This window comes from Cannabis sativa, chromosome 5 (genome assembly GCF_029168945.1).
Source record: "Cannabis sativa cultivar Pink pepper isolate KNU-18-1 chromosome 5, ASM2916894v1, whole genome shotgun sequence".
In the NCBI taxonomy this organism is placed as follows: domain Eukaryota; kingdom Viridiplantae; phylum Streptophyta; class Magnoliopsida; order Rosales; family Cannabaceae; genus Cannabis; species Cannabis sativa.
Window position 1 is genome coordinate 6,252,716 of NC_083605.1, and position 17,410 is coordinate 6,270,125.

The 17,410-nt window shown below is 34.6% G+C and overlaps 3 protein-coding genes across 3 annotated transcripts; 2 read left to right on the top strand and 1 right to left on the bottom strand.

The window, feature by feature from the left end:
• Positions 1–210: 210 nt before the first annotated feature.
• Positions 211–1,138, bottom strand: LOC133038116 (uncharacterized). Its single transcript, XM_061116166.1, has 2 exons — positions 720–1,138; positions 211–456 (listed from the first exon to the last, which is right to left on the bottom strand). The coding sequence occupies exons 1-2, from the start codon at positions 888–890 to the stop codon at positions 211–213; spliced, it is 417 nt and encodes a 138-aa protein (XP_060972149.1). The 5' UTR covers positions 891–1,138.
• Positions 1,139–7,700: 6,562 nt separating this feature from the next.
• Positions 7,701–10,995, top strand: LOC133038117 (uncharacterized). The gene is made up of 3 exons (XM_061116167.1): positions 7,701–8,349; positions 9,829–10,695; positions 10,786–10,995. The coding sequence occupies exons 1-3, from the start codon at positions 8,203–8,205 to the stop codon at positions 10,993–10,995; spliced, it is 1,224 nt and encodes a 407-aa protein (XP_060972150.1). The 5' UTR covers positions 7,701–8,202.
• A 406-nt stretch (positions 10,996–11,401) lies between these two features.
• LOC115717002 (uncharacterized) lies at positions 11,402–12,855 on the top strand. Its single transcript, XM_061115329.1, has 3 exons — positions 11,402–11,706; positions 11,827–12,350; positions 12,455–12,855. Exons 1-3 carry the CDS (start codon positions 11,506–11,508, stop codon positions 12,591–12,593), a joined length of 864 nt encoding a protein of 287 aa, XP_060971312.1. The 5' UTR covers positions 11,402–11,505; the 3' UTR covers positions 12,594–12,855.
• Positions 12,856–17,410: the final 4,555 nt, after the last annotated feature.

A 17,410-nucleotide genomic window follows, 5' to 3' on the forward strand; every position in this document is an offset into this window, starting at 1 on the left:
TTGTCTTGGACAGTTTGCTTGGTTAATTCCTTGCCACTGGCCAAGATACTCATGTGCGTTCCCTATATACATGAATGCCCTGTTTGGGAAAATTATATTAGCATTTCAATTCGTCAATTAATTTAAAGTCGTTACATAAGAAGTCATTAAATTATTACCTTCCGATCATTTGTTCTATTACTTCGGGAATTGGGCAGCCTTTTACAGGGTTTAAATGGATAATGTGATTTGGGTACGTGGTGCAATGAATCCTCGGGGGACAAGAATTGTGATTATATCACGTTTATCTTTGAGCCTTAGGAATTCATGAATCATCCATTTTAGCGAATTAGGGATCAACGCCATCTTCTCTTCCGTGAACAAGTCATCTTCCCGTGCACCACGGCCTTGTGGAGAAAGCATCAGAGCTTTCCCCTTTGACGCATCACGTCTTGAGGGCGGTTGAGCGAGTGGACCCTAAACAAAACAGAACATAATATATATATATCAAATTTTATCCAAATTCTACCGAAATTTCGGCAGCATAACGGTTGTAATTGAATGACCCCAAAAATTTTGAACATGGCTGTATAACGACAAATAACACATATATAACAGTAGTTTGTTCATCCATCCCACCGCAAAGACATATATTCGCGTAACCTACTTCACTACGGATGAATATTGAAGATATTCAAACTCCACTAATCATTAATAATTAATTTGAGTTGAGAAGTTACCTCGGTTGTTAAAATTAAGTGTTTAGGCCAAGGAAGGAACATCTGGTATACGTCCCTAACATATCTGCACTCTTCAATTGGGACTGGGATTTCAGCGTCCTCTTGCAGGATTTTCGAAACCATGATCCGGGCATGTGAATCATCGTACTCCTGGCAGTGAACTTTGATCATACCCACATGCTCGTACAAATACCCTCGGGCCACAATATTGTCGATGTTGTCAGAGTAGAGATGTACTTGCTGATTAAGGGCCGCATGGTCATCAAAATTGTATAGGATACCTTGGTCGTTGAGGGAAATAAACTCCTCAGCATAAGTTTGTGGTTGTACCTCATCCTGAGGAGCGTATGGTTGTGGAACATACGCCTCACCAGCCACCTCTCCTTCTTCCTCTTGTTCGGCAGCGTTTCTCTGCTGCTTAAGGGATTAGACTTCGGCTTTTAATTTTTCAATCTCCTTCGCTTGCCGAGCCACAACATCAGACACTTCCCTTTTCTTTCTGCCGAACAGTTGAGATGCCCTGGTCAGGAACCTACAAATCATAAAATGCAAATTAACAACGATTTTATTTGTGTAACTAAATAAATAACATTTGAAGTAATAGCATACCCAGCAGCCCTGACACGTCCAGGATGCTCTGGTGTCCCGAGCGCCTGCGTCAGGATATCGTTTTGGTCCTGGACCTGAATTTGTCCCTGACTAAGCTTCTCCTCTAATTGAGCCTAATGCACGCATATATTCAAGCAATTAGTATATGAATTATATACACTAACTCATGAGTAGAACTCAATTAACGATTAATATATACTTACTATCTTCTTTGCAATTTCCTTGTCGTAATCAGTGACAAGTTTTCTACTCTTGGTGCGAGATTTAATCCAAACACGGTGGCGGGGGGGATCTGCAACTTCGAGGTCCTTTTTCTACATAACGTTATAACAATGAAATGAGTACCAATTAAATTGTATAGCACATTATAGCACATTAAATTTTAAGCATTACTTACCACAGCTTCCCGTACGTTCACCATTCCACTCCGACCACTTCGATGTCTGGATTGAATTTTTGAGGAACGTTCACGTTGCACCTTACTCAATTCCTACAATGCCAAAAAAATACATTAGATACATGTACGTTTATTTAAGAGTTTATCTTAGTGTTAATATAATTAGCGTACCAGAAATTCAGGAGTTAGTCGACTTTCAACAAATTTGCACCAATCAGCAGCGTCGATCTCAGGGTGCTTTTCAGGGACTTGTGCCAGTCGTCCCAGATCATTCTCTTTCAATGCGGGCATTATGATGTCTTTTGTCATCCTATTCTTGAAGTCTTTCATTAACTTCCCAGCTAGGATGAGACAATCATGTTTGAAGGAGTCCGGCACAATGAACCCCGTCTATTTTGAAGGAAAACAAACACGGTTAGAGTCAACATTTGAAGTAATAGAAAAACAAATCAAAATTCTAACAAATAACAGCTTACCTGTATGTCTTTCCAAATTTTATTTTTCAGAGTCGGGTTGACTTCTTTCCAGTTTTTATAGGCCAACCCTATTGTCTGCCGACATCTGACTCCTAGAGTGGATACGAGCTTCGCATAGCTTTTTCCACAGTATTGACCTTTGTCATTAACCTCGAGGGCCACTCTTTTGCCCTGATCTATTAGTTTGGATATTTCATTCATTTGCGTCGGCCCTCGTGTAGGTATTGTGGTTGGACACTCATTTTCTGCGCCCAAATCAGATCCTGATTCCGAGTTCGCCATGTCTACACCATTAACAAACAAACTTTAAAGTTAGCTATATATATAACAAGTAGTGTATATGAAATAATAAAAGCATAAACAAATTGTTAATGATTTAGGAGCATTCACAACCACAATATAAAGTAAGCTATATATCAAGTCATTCCCGAGTTGGAGTATGTTAATGGAAGTAAGTCTCGTTTGATTTCTTTGGGTTTCTATTTTAGGTTAACAGAACAATGAATCAATGATTTAAGCATAAGAAATGTGTTTTTTGCTTTAATTTACTTTTATTATTTTTATTTGTTATTGCATTTGTATTCTTCTTCCAAAATTAAAGTAACTTTTTTTTATTACTATTATTATGTGTAATGATGAATGACTTTTAGCTTAAGGATTGTGATTTTAGTAAAGTGTTAAACATGTTGTGGACCATGTAGCTAATCATTACAATGGTCATCAATTATACCCAAAAAGAAGATGATTGAAATGATATTGGGATTTATTTTTTTTTTATTAGTTATGGCAAAGATGAATTTTTGGGCATGTTTGATTCCAATTTTGAAAGAAATTTTAAAATTAAGGTCACCATTTTCACTAGATTAGTAAGCTGACATAGCAAATGGTTAGATTATTTTTTAGTGACCTAACATCTTATTACTATGTTATAGCTAATTAGTTCTTTGGGTGATGTAAATATTAATATTTTTTTAGTAAGATTTATCCTAATTCTACCGAAATTTCGGCAGCACAACGGCTGTAATTGGACGTTCCCAAAAATTTTAAAAGTGCCTTAAATAACAAACAAAACAGATAACCAATACAAAATTTATCCACCCATCCGACCGCAGTACATGTATTCGCAGAACCTACTTCACTACGGATGAATATCTAAGATATTCAAACTCAACTAACATGCATTGATAATTAATTATATAATAAGAAAAAGTTAGTTAAAGTATATACTTATCAATGCAAGCTCAAATACACTACACACAAAATTATACCGAACCTACAATATAAACAAATACAACGAAATTACAAAAATAATTATTTCATTACTTATAACTAGTTATTAAAAATAGTAACAAGTTACTTAGTTACTAAATTATACATACATATATATATATATAATCAATTATATCTCACACTATTATCTCAAAAAAAATTATTTCCCACACTAATTCAATTTTAAAATTTTTATTTCTAAACTATACACACACTAATATACACACAATATATACACACATTATATACACACATATTCAATAAAATATAAAATTACATATATATACTATATATTGAGCTTTAAATTTTTACCTAATAACCGCAATCCGACGAGCAATTCCGTACAAAATCCGGGCACTATACACATACAACACAACAATATTACCATTAAAATTAAAAAACCCAAAAAATAATTTACAAAAACTAAAAATAAAACAATGTACATTATAAAAATGAATAGAAACTATATTTATACCTTAAAAGAGGTTGAGATTCAATGTTTTCTCAACAAAAAATGGTGGTCAGAGTTATACCCACTATTTTTGTATAGGTTCGGATGACAATTAAATAGGGAAAAAAATTAAAACTTTTTGGGTGTATAGGATTAAGTATCGAAAATAAAAGATTTTGCAACAAAAATGGGCTCAAATGGTTGAGAAATGGGTGGTGGAGGCGGTGGTCGGCGAGGGTTTTTTGTCTCTGCAGCTGGGTGCTGGTTCTTTGGCTTTGGCTGGGTTTGGTCGAGTGAGGAAGAAAGCTGAGGGAAAGGGGTTGTTTTATAACCCTATGCCGTCAGTTCCTTTATAGGAACCGACGGCATAGGGTACACGTGTTTGCTGACCGCCTATAGGGCTGAGCCTAAAAAAAAAATATTATTTCCCAACCGCCTCTAAATGGTATAATGCAATTTTATACCTATGGTTTTTATCAAAAAACCGCCTCTAAATGTCAATTTCGAAAAAAACGGGTATTTTCACACCCTTTAGCTTCCCTTTTTATAAGTGGGAGTGAAAAATAGCCTCTAAAGGCCAACATTGTAGTAGTGAAACCAAGGGTTGATCTTCTGTCACCAGGATCTACTTCCCAATCCACATCACAAAAGGCTGTAAGCTCAAGCTGATTTGGATTTCAAAGATGCAAACCAAATTTAATTGCCCCACTGAGACACCTTAAGATTCTTTTCACAGCAATCCAATGCACGTGCAAAGGATTCTGCATAAATTGATAGACTTTGTTTACATTAAATGAAATTTCAGGTCTGGTAATCACAAGATACTGAAGATCTTCAACAAATGACCTATGTAATTGAACATCTTTCACTGAATCACTTCCATAAGCAGGGAGCTTGAGGCCATTGGTCATAAGGGTTGAGCGAGATTTAGCTCACTGCATCTTAGTTTTTCATCACAACAAGTCTCTGAAGTATTTATCCTGAGATAGATGAATTGTTGAAAACTTATTATACTAGAATCTAGATTTACTAACATGTATGGCGATTATAATTCTATAATCTAACATCATAAATATATAAATCCTAAAACAATAAATAAGCACATTAGAGATTAAGGAATCCTTACAATGATGGCAGCGGAATAAGATGACTCATTTTATTTAGATTACTAACCCTTGATCCTTTTCTGTTGTAGAGTATGATCAAGATCTAAACTTGGATTCTCCTTCTAGTGACAATTGGACTATATAATCTTCCTCACTATGCTGAGTATTGCTTTGACATAATTTATTAAAAAATATTTATTTTGGATGAATTATATTTTAAAATAATTAAGGAATTTGTTCATTTATGCATTTCAAAGTACTTTTTATTTATACGGTAAAATTAGTATAAATTATTAATATATGGTATTTTACAGTAAATGTCCTAATTGCAACCCACACAACTATTTAAATCGCAATCTAACTCAATTCGTAATCTACACCGCAATTCGCACAGCAATTCAATTCGCAACCCAACTTAATTCACAATCCACATCACAACTCACACAATCCAAATCGCAACCTAAGTTAAAAAAAGTGTAACTTATTGTACATGAGATAATTCTCCAAGATTTAATACTATGTCTTCTGTTATTTTATTTATTTATTTATTTGTTCTCTTTTCAATTATTACTTAATCAATATACCATCAATGCTTATGTTTATTTTTTTTTGGAACGACCCATTAATGTATTATTTTTTTTTGTTATTAATTTGAATATGCTTTAGTTTAATAAAACTAAATGGCTAGTTGATAAGTTATAATACAAAACAACAAATGAGAAAAATAGAAGAGTAGTTCGAATGTGGCCCCTCTATATAGTATAGGCCTTTTGTATTATTGTCTCTCATTTTTCGAATGCATAGTTTTTCCTTACCTATAGCTTTATTTATATATCATAAAGTATATATAATACTGTATACACTCTTTTCCCTCCTTAACAAACTTAATTTAATTCATTATTTTAATGTGAATAATAATTTGTCAACTAATATAATTGGCCTATAGTAGTTAATAGTTATGGATCATCGATGGAAAATGAATTGTAGCATATAAGTTGCATATATGATACCTTAATTAATTAATTAATACAAAATTAACAATTTTAATAAGGTACATGACCGTACGTGTTAATCATGGCCTATCTTCATCTTCATTTTCATGCATCTATGCATAAATAAAAATAAATCAAAATCTGCTCACGATTTATATTATATTATATTATGTTTTATTTTTATTTACATTATATATATACACATTTGAATAGATTAAAATTAATGTGCTCGTAGAACTAGAAGAACAAGAAAATAAAAGGGGCCAAACAACTATAATTTACAAAGAAATATACTTATTTTTTTTTTTTACATATATACACACATTTTATGAAAACTTGTTTTTTGGGGCCACGGCCACCTCTTAGGTAGATCTGGTGCCTGAGAAATCAGGAGCCTACGTGATGTAAAATTAATTAATTATAATGTTGTGTGCATGCACAGTGACGGATTCAGAAATTTTACTTTGTGGGAACTTATTTATCATTCAAAAATATTTATACCTATATTATAATTATTTTTACTAGATTTATTTAATTTTATGGAGGCTTTTTTTACGATTTTGATCTATAATTATCAAATTTAAAAAATTACATTTAATTTTTTAAAAGGTAATATTTTTACTCGTGGGGGCTATAGCCCCCAAACTAATACACTTGGGTCCGTCCTGTGCATGCATATATCATATCATGTCTGTGTTATTTTTCTTATATATATTTTTGAATATGATAGAAAACCCTAATAAAAATGAAGCTATAATGTTCGTGTATATGTGGTTTTTTTTTTGTTTTCTTATCTATACCCATTGAAAACTCTCAAATATATGTGTTAGATAAACTGGAAGATATTTGAGTATAGAATACGGTAACGAATTTTCAATATCAACTTCGATATATATGATATCTCTTTAGAGAATTTATTGAGTTTTGTTATTTCAATTTTCAAGTAATAATGAATAAATTACTTATACTAAACGCGTAAGATTCCAAGAAAGTGAGGTTTTCTTCCTCTTGCGTCCAAAACCAGCCTTCTATAAAATCCAACCTAATTAAATTAATTTTATTTATATATATGTATATAGGTTTAATTATTTATTTTATTGGACGACCAACAATACATGTGCATGCATATATAAATACACTAGGTGATTGTTACGTGCCAAGCCACGTAGTGTTAGTTTTATTTAATATTTTAGTTTTTTATTTTAATTAATAATTAAAATAATATAATTATTTGAACGATTTGTTTTATAAAAATAAAATATGTGTCAAGATATTTAAGTAAGAAACATAATTGTGTTATAATAATGTATGTTATTAATAGTAAAATGTACATTAATCTTCTAATTGAAAAAAGTTCTATTATCTCATTTCATATTTAATAATAGCTACACAACTATATATTTATAGACTTTCACATTCTTTGCAAATTACTAATAAGCACCAATAATATTTTCATATTCTAATATTTTTCAACATTCTCCTCTTGGTGGTAAAATTAAAAATAAAACTAAAAATAAGCACAAACTAAATACTAATTACAGCCCATTTCATCTTTTTTTTTTATTATTTTTTTTCATATTTTATTTTTAATTGTATCACTTTTTTTTCACAATTTTGTTATATTTTTGTCAATCTTCTTTTATATTATCTTTTCTAGATATTTTATCTATATTTTTCTTTTTTAAAAAATAAATAAAAAAATTATTAATATTCTCCCAAGATAGGTTTGTTAGAGAGACATGTGGCTAAGATGATTTTTTTAATTTAAAAAGAGATTATTAATATTTAAAAGATTGTTTATTTAAAAGATTGTTTAATTTTTTGGGTTTAATTATTGGGTTTATTTTTTAACGGGAGATCAAACCTAATCGTTAAATTTAACAGAATATTCTTTTATTTTTAAGTATATTCTGTTAAACCAAGAAATGCCGTTAGATAGGCACTTTTAATATATAAAGATATGGGAAATTTGAATTTGTATGCTTAATAAGTAATAAAATTGGAAACCTAATAGAATAGTAGATATAATTTGTAAAGTGGGATACATTTTAGTAAAACCCAATTTTACCCCCCTCATTTGAAAAATCACTCTCTCTCTCTCTTCGTCCCCTCTCTCTCTCTTCGTCCCCCCTATTCTCTCAAACCAAAACAACTTCGCCCAAACGCACCGAACCCTCCCCACGATGAGCAGACCCGAACCCTCTCCACCGCGTACGACCGAAGCCCCAGCCCCCTCTCCACCGCGCAGGACCGATTCTCCAGCCCCCCTCCACGGCGTACGAAGGTCCAGCCACCCTCCACCGCGTACGACCCAAACGGAAATGGCCAAGGTATGTTCGACCGTCCTCTTTTTTTATTTTTGTTATTGCTTTGAGTGATTATGACATAGAGTATGATTTTAGGGTTTGATTTGAAAGGATTTGTTAGATTTAGGGGTTGATTTAGGCTAAGAAATCTGTTTGGAATTAAGACAATGGCCCGATGGGACCCCCGATGGGCCCGATGCTATGGCCCGATGTAGGAATAAATGTGTGAAATAAAGTATCAGGTCCGATGGCCCGATGGGACCCCCCGATGGGTCCGATGCTATGGCCCGATGTAGGGATGTTTTTGTGAAATAAAGTATTGGGTCAGATGGCCCGATGGGACCCCCCGATGGGTCCGATGCTATGGCCCGATACTTGGACCGAATTTGGGAAATAAAGGATAGGGTCCGATGGCCCGATGGGACCCCCGATGGCCCGATGGGCCGATTTCATGCAGGCCCGATGGTCTGCTTCGAAGGGTCCGATTGGGGTATTTTGTAGGTTAGGGGTCCGATGGGGAAGATGTAGGCCCGATGGGCCGATTGTATGTAGGCCCGATGGGGCCGATTGTAGGCCCGATGGGGCCGATGGGTATGGAAGTTGATTTTTTTTTTCGTTTTTTTAAATATTAGTAATTGTTTTATGTATTATTTTATTTGTATTGAATTATTAAGTTTTGTTTAATTAATAATTGTTTTATTATTAATAATGAATTATTGTATTCTTTTTATATTATTGTATTAATTTTTTTTGTTTTAATAATTATTGTTTTTTAAATAATTATTAATTGTTGTATTAGTTTTTCTTGTTTTATTAATTATTGTATTTTTATTAATTATTAATTAATATTTTATTATTAATTATAAATTATTGTATTAATTTGTATTGTTTTATTAATTATTATTTTCGTACTAATTATTAATTATTAATTGTTAATTTTTATTATTTATTAATTAATGTTTTATTAGTCATTATTAATTATAGTATTAATTTGTATTGTTTTATTAATTATTTTTTTTGTACTAATTATTAATTATTAATTATTAATTTTTATTATTTATTAATTATTGTTTTATTATTAATTATTAATTTTTGTATTAATTTTTATTGTGTTATTAATTTTTTATTATTTATTGATTATTGTTTTATTAATAATGATTAATTATTGTATTATTTTTTATTATTTTATTATTTATTAATTATTGTTTATTATTAGTTATTAATTATTAATTTTTGTTAATTATTAATTAATGTTTATTATTAATTATTAACTATTATAATAATTTGTATTGATTTATTAATTATTATTTTTTTACTAATGATTAATTATTAATTTGTATTATTTATTAATTATTGTTTTATTATTAATTATTATTTTTTGTATTAATTTTTATTGTCTTATTAATTTTTTATTATTTATTGATTATTGTTTTATTATTAATGATTAATTGTTGTTTATTTATAGGTTTAGGGTGTGATATAATTTTGTTTTTTTTTTTGCAGTCTTCCAAAGTTCCACGACTTTTACTGCCAGTGTCTGAACATTACACTGGTCGTGTTACTTGGCGGGGCGGTAGTTACTATTACCCCAAAGTAAAAGCCAAGTTTGTACAAATGCAGTTGTTGGAAAGTGTGAAGGAGGAATCCCCTTTCAACAATTTTTTTGAGAGAGAGCCATTAGCGTTTTCAGGTGCTCTTATGCATCAACTCTTCATGCATAAGATAAAATTAGATAAAGAGGATGAGGTGCATTTTTATATTGCAAAGAAGAGATGCCGATTCGGCCGAACTGAGTTTGCCTTGGTGACTGGGCTTAATTTGTTACGTGGACCGACTGAGGCTGAGGTTTCGGAGAGGGCGACGTCAGACCGGTTGATAGTAGAATATTTTAATGGGGATCCATCTATCAGCATTGGTCGTCTGCGCAGCGTCTTTGAGAGCTGCACTGAGAAGGATGATTGTTACAAGTTGGGTTTGGTGCTGTTCGTGATGGGTGTTCTGACTGGGAAAGAAGAGAAGACCCTGGTTCCCCCATTTATCATTAGAATGGTTGAGGACCTCCCTTTTTTCTACAATTACCCGTGGGGGAAAATTTCTTTCAACTTGTTGAAAGATACTTGGAGTAAGGACTTCGTACAAAAGAAAAAGCATATGGATGAGAAGATTGAGAAGGGAACGACTCAGAAGGAGTCAAAGTATTCGGCCTATGGATATGCTGTAGCATTGCAGTATTGGGCTTATGAGTCCATCCTCGAGCTTGCTGAGAAATTTGCAATCAGAAGATCGCATCGCTTTCCCCGAATGGTGAACTGGGAGAGTAAGGATGCCCCACTCGGGAAAGAGGAAGTCATCAGATTATTTGCAAAAAAAGTGAGTTTGTTAATTCATTGCATTTGCTTACGTTTATTTATTTATTTTATTTTAATTTAAGTCTAATAATCAATTTGTTATAATTTGCAGTTGACAGTGTACTCCGTTTTATGTCCGCGGAGTAATGAGGCCGAGTTTTTGAGCCACGTCACTGGAGGTGAGGCGCCTCTATTTGTGGATATGGAGGAATTGGTTATTGGCGATGATGGCCAGCCTACTCAGGATAGTTTGCGCAGCCAAGCTTCAAAGCTTGCACTCACGCTAGAACAAGCCGAGCGGAGGAAGCCGGAATCTTCGTAGATGATACACCACCACATTCTCCACCATCGTGGGCCCGTTCGTTCCACCGTCCGCCTCAATGCCCGATTCTGCATCTATGCCGCAGTCAGCATCTATTCCCAGCACCTCACAGCCTCAGGTGCCAATATCTTCTGCCATATTGGCAAGATTGGAGCGTGTTGAAAAGGAACAGCTTGCTTTGAAGCAAGGCCAGACTGATATTTTGAAAGGGCAGAATGAGATAATGGGTTACTTGAAGACCCTATTGGCTCTTATGGGAGATCAGAGAAGGCCCAGCGCAGAGGCAGAGCGCTGGGCTGCCGTACGCCGTGTCTCCAGAGATGAGTTCATTCTTCCGAATGATTGCGTACCTAATGATGTCGAAGATGTACTCCGTACACCTCGTAACATGCTCTGGTCACGTCCATTGGAGATACCCAAGATTCAGAGGTTCAGGTTTTAGAGACCGTTCCAACACCGGTGGAGAAGAGAACGAAGAAAAGGCCAAGGTGGTTTGACGAGTACACCGAAATGAAGAAGAAGATGAAGCCATCAACAACCAATGTGAATGTTGACCCACTTCGGCCCGTTGATGAGAAGCTACTACATAGTTTTCGAAATTGGTTAGTGGGAACCATCGGAAACAAGTATCCGAGGGACGTCTTCACCGGTCTGTGTGGCGTGGCTTGGTTCTCGACCCTAAATACAGACAAACTATGGCTTTCTGATGACGTAAGTTTATTAACTAAGTAATATATGTTGTTATTTACTTCTTTTTACTGTTGTTATTTGTTTTTTTTTTTTTTAATGTTGTAATGTGGTTGTGCTGACTTATTTATATGTGCTGTGCAGCATTTGGATGCTGCTTTCCATATGATGAGGAGGAGGCAACACTTCTTCCCGGAGTTGTACCCACGTAAGTGTACTGTCATGCCATCTTGGTTTACCTCATCGTTGAGGGGTCGGTGGGATGCTTGGAAGAGCAATACTGACCATGATGGTTTTGTTTGGGATGAGTCCATCTTGGAACTCCTTTGTGGGGATCCAAACCAATTTTTGCCTTCTTGGAAGGGTATGGAGTGCATATACATGGCCCTGTTCTTGAACGGACCGAAACATTGGATCGCTATGGAGGTCAATCTTGAGTTGTGGAAGATATTCCTCTTCGATTCGAGTCTTGGATCTCTAACGAACGACGAACTGAATTCGCTTATGGATGTGTGGTGCCCTTTACTAGCCAAATTGGTGGACCAGTGTGGTGTATGTGACACTCATTACATGGTGATGGTCCCTCAAATGACAGCCTCCGAAAGTCAGGTCAGACCCTTCGACTGGGAAATGATGGACAATAAAGTTGTACCTCAGACAAAATCGAGGTAATTTAAATGCATTTTTTTTATAGTATGTTTATTAATTAACAAAAAAAAAATTATAATATTCTCTATGGTTTATTAAATTTTGTGTTTACCTACTATTGCAGCGGCGATTGTGGAATGTACGTCATAGAGCATATTGAGCATAAGTTATTGGATCTACCATTCGATGGAGTACATGATCAGCATATGTCGCTCTTTCGCCAGAGATGGGCAGTAGATTTATTCTACCAGAACTTGGCATGAACTTTAGATGTTTAATTTTTTATATTTGTTGAACAATGTTTACTTTTACACTTTTCAATTTGAACAAACTAGTTTCACTAAAATTATTTTATTTTATCAGTAGAACTTGTTTTTGGCTCAGATTTTTAACAAAGTTTAGAAATAATTTTCTAAGAAATACGTAACAGTACAACACATGTTCATGCCACAAATTAAAAATATTTTACACCATAAATATAAATAACATAATAGTCCAGCGCATCACAATACTAATAAACTAAAAATTTATGTTAAACCTCGGTAGGTGCAAGTGCTTCTGTTGTGTCCTGTGGCACCGCACTTGCTACATTTTCGTGATTTGATAATCCTTTCACCATTACAAGCAGTTCGGTTGTTCTTAATTCTTCCAACCTTTTGCTTCTTGGGTCGCCCTACTGGTTGCTTCTCAACAGGCACTCCAACTGTCATGTTCTTTATGTCATCAGGTAATTCCCAATCATCCTCGTCACCAACTGGCATAATTGTTCCTTCGTATGTTCTCCTCCAATATTCTGTTGTGTAATATGGCGAGCATAGTGTGTACACGCTAATACTTCGCTCCCCGAGATGCAAGACATGCATGAGGACAAGGAAACTTCATGCACTGGAACAAGCCGCAAGTGCAACTCTTTTCCTGCAAGTCCACTACGCCACCGGTGAGAACTGTTCTTCCAGGGTGAACCTGCAACGTGTAAGGCCTGCATGAGTCAACGTTCAAAAACCGACCTTTTTCAAAATGCAATGCCAAATCCTCCTCCATTTCTGGTGCTAGGGGTTTCGTCCACTTGTCAGCTTTTTCTTTTCGTGAAGCAAACCACTTCTGGACTTTGGACCTCAGGAATGCTACAAGAAGAAGTGATCGGGAAGCCTCTTGCATCCTTAGTTGTGTTGTTGAAGCTCTCAGCCCAGTTGCTCGTCATTACATTGTAACGTACCCCTGGAAAGTACGACCGAACCCATTTTTCAAATCCGATTTCCTCAAGATATTTTGCAACCGCTGGATTCATGGCCCGAATGTTCTCAAATTCTCTGTGAAACTCTGATCTTCAATACGTGTACGCACACGTGTAAATGTGATTCGTGAAGACGTCAGTCTTGAACTTGTGGTTGACGTTCATAATAATGTGGTGGTAGCATGCACCGTGGTGTGCATCAGGGAACACGATATCCAAAGCACGAACAATACTTTGATGCCTATCCGAAACAAAAGCTAAGTTCTCAACATCACCAATCGTTTCTTTCAATTTTCTCATAAAATAGGTCCAGGAATTGTGGTTTTCACTGTCAACTATAGCAAAAGCTATCGGAAAGATATGACTCCCTGCATCCAAAGCCACTGCACACAACATTTGCCCACCATACCTAGTCTTCAAGAAAGACCCATCAACGCATATAACAGGTCGACAAAACTTAAACCCCCAAATAGAAGGACCCAGAGAGAAGAAACAATACTTGAAGCGACCATCTTCTACCACAAAATCCGTGATGGTACCTGGATTCCGCAACTGTAGCATATGCAAGTAACTAGGTAATAAAGAGTACGAATCTTCAGGTGTACCCCGAGTCAGGTGTATTGCCTTCTCTCTGCACCTCCATGCCTTTTCGTAACTCATTTGGATCCCGTAATCCTTGTGCATACTTTTTCTTATATCAGAGGGCAACTGATCCGAGCCGTCAGTTGTGAACTTATCCTTAATTAGATGGGCAACTATTACAGGTGATGCTTGACGGTTATCTTTTCCTCGAAGATCAAGGGAACATGTATGTACATTATGAAATGTACTCACCTCAAACATGTTAGAAAGTACGTTCTTCTTCGCTCTTAATCTCCACCCACAATCTGTATCCTTACATGTGACGTACCAAATATCAGTACCGGACTTCCTAACGTAGTAGTCAAACCCTTTCTTCATTGCATACAGGCCAACAACCATCTTTAAATGCTTGTTGTCTCTAAAAAACTTTCCCACATGTAACTCCCCGCCTGGTGTGCCACCCGTAGATATATAATGACTATGATCCTCGATGTCTTCTCTTGTATACATTTTCTCCTTGAATTTACCGTAACTTGTCGAAGAAGAAAATGGATCGCTCCATCCAGTCACATTGGTACCTCGAGCATCAGTAGGACCACTAACATCATTGGTCTTTCTACCATTATTAGGACCTGTACTGTCAGTAGTTCCTCTAGCATCACTGGTTTCGCCTGGACGACTACTACTAGTACCAGGTGTTTGACAATTTTCTCTACGGGGCATTCTGTTATGTGTCGGTGGCCTCGGTGGCCTCGGTGGCCTCGGTGGTATTTGGTACGATAGTGGAGTCAAGTTCAAAGGTACAGCAGCAGGGGCCTCTGTACCTTCGTCGTCTCTTACGCCATCATTGCCCTCAACATAATATTCAGGGTCTGGACCATCACAAAAACCATCAATGAAGGGCATTTGTGCTACAATATCAGCACTCGGCATCATAGTGTTTAATTCAGGTAATACATCCGCAACCAACACCTCTGGATTTGTTTCTGGAACAAAACTCCCAACCTCGCTACGATTATCCTTAACAGAACTTGGTGTGGGACTAGGATCAACCCAAACATTCTTCTTTAACAAAGTCACAAACAAAGGAATAAATTCATCTGGCTTCTTCGCAAGTGTAGATAAAAAGTACTTTGCACGCTTATCATTTCGAATAACTTCAGGAGGATACTCATAGCCTTTCCTGTACTTGTAATTTACTTCCAATTTCAAGTCATACTCCGCTTTGTCAACATCCAGTTCTTCGTACAAAACATCAACCAAACCTGAGTAGCTTAGGTTCGGATCAATGTCAATTGTCAAAGCGGCACTCCCTTTATAAATCCAATCTCTACCATCAACCTCCCAAACACCATTATACATAACACACGCATTAACAGTTGAATCTGTCAGAAACATTTAAAAAAACACAGTTATAATTTACAACAAAAATCTCACCGAAAAAAATCTTAATTAATCATTAATAACAAAACAATAATAATTAATTGATAATAAAATAATAATTAATAATTAATAATAAAATAATTATTAATAAAAAAAATGAAAAATGAAACTATAATTAATAATTCATAATAAAACAATAATTAATAATAAAAAAATAAAAAAAATTAATAATAAAATATAATTAATAATTATTACTAATACCATAAAAAATATAACAATAATTAATAATAATTCATAATATAAAACAATTATTATTTAAAAAAAATAAAACAATAATTAATAATTCATAACAAAACAATAATTAATAAAAAAATAATAATTAATAATAAAAAATAATTATTAATTGATAATAAAATAATAATTATTAATAAAAGAAAAATTAATAACACAAATATTAATAAATCACTACAAAATAAATTAAGCATACAATAATAAACAATAAATAATCATAACTAATTAAATAAAAAAATTAAAAAAAAAAGTTGCAGTAGGGTCCGATGGTCGGACCATCGGACCCCATGGAGGTGCATCGGACCATCCTTTAAAAAATAAAAAAAATTACAAAAAATCCAAAAACCAATCGGGTCCGATGGGGTCCGATTGGTCCGACCATCGGACCCATATGGAGAGCATCGGCCCCAGGGTCCAAAAAAATTAAAAATTCAAATTTCCCATAAAAAATTAAAAATTAAAAAAATACACAGGGTCCGACCATCGGACCCACATGGTCCGACCATCGGACCCATCGGACCCATATGGAGAGCATCGGACCCAGCTCCAACAAAAAAAAAATAAAAACTAAAAAATAAAAAAAATACACAAGGGGCCGACCATCGGACCCACATGGTCCGACAATCGGACCCATCGGGCCGTCTTCCCTGCCAACAAAATTTTCAGCACATCGGACCCCCATCGGGCCAGCATCGGGCCCGACGACAAAAATGCAGAAAACCAGAACAAATCCAGATTTCACAGGCAGCAAACTTTTTAACAGAAAAAACAGCCAAATAACAGCAACAATCTACAGATCAAGCATCAAAATAACATTCTAAACTAAATATAACAACAACAAACAAGATTACACAAACAAAAAAAAAAATTACCCATGAGTTAGTGTATGATGCTCGTCCAAAAATGAGAGAAATTATGTGGTGAGCCTTGTGCAGTGTGGTGCTAGTGTAGTGAGGATGAGAATAGAGGAGCAAAAATTGACTCCCTTTGTGTAGCTTCGGGCAGGTTAGAGAAAAGAAGAGAGAGGGAAAGAGAGAAGAAGTGATAGGGGGTGAAGGAAAAAACAGAGGGTATTTTGGGCATAATAGAAAAAATGGTCATATATTTTAAATATGGGGTATTATGAGTTTTGAGGACAAATTTTAATTAAATGCAAGCATACAAATTCAAATTTCCCATACATATTGACTACATTTTATTTATTTTTGGTAGCAAATTTGTATATGCATGGCGTACATTTGACTTCATCTAAGAATATTTTGCTGAGACACAAGAATACAAGCATGAAATTCGATGGTTTTTAATTTGATCCATAAGAAAGTATAATCTTTTACGTTTATAAACATAATCTTATGCATATGTATACATATATTTGGGCTCTAGCTAGTTGATTTTAGAATAAAGTATATATATTATTATGGGTGACTATTCAATGGTTACATTTTTATTGTAACCATATGGTTACATTTTTCCTTTAACCTGTAATAGCAGGTTACTAATAGGTAGACTTTCCTTTTTTATATTTAATTAATTATAATTAACTATTTTCTTAAAATAATTAATTAAATAGTAGACATTCCTTTTTTAGAA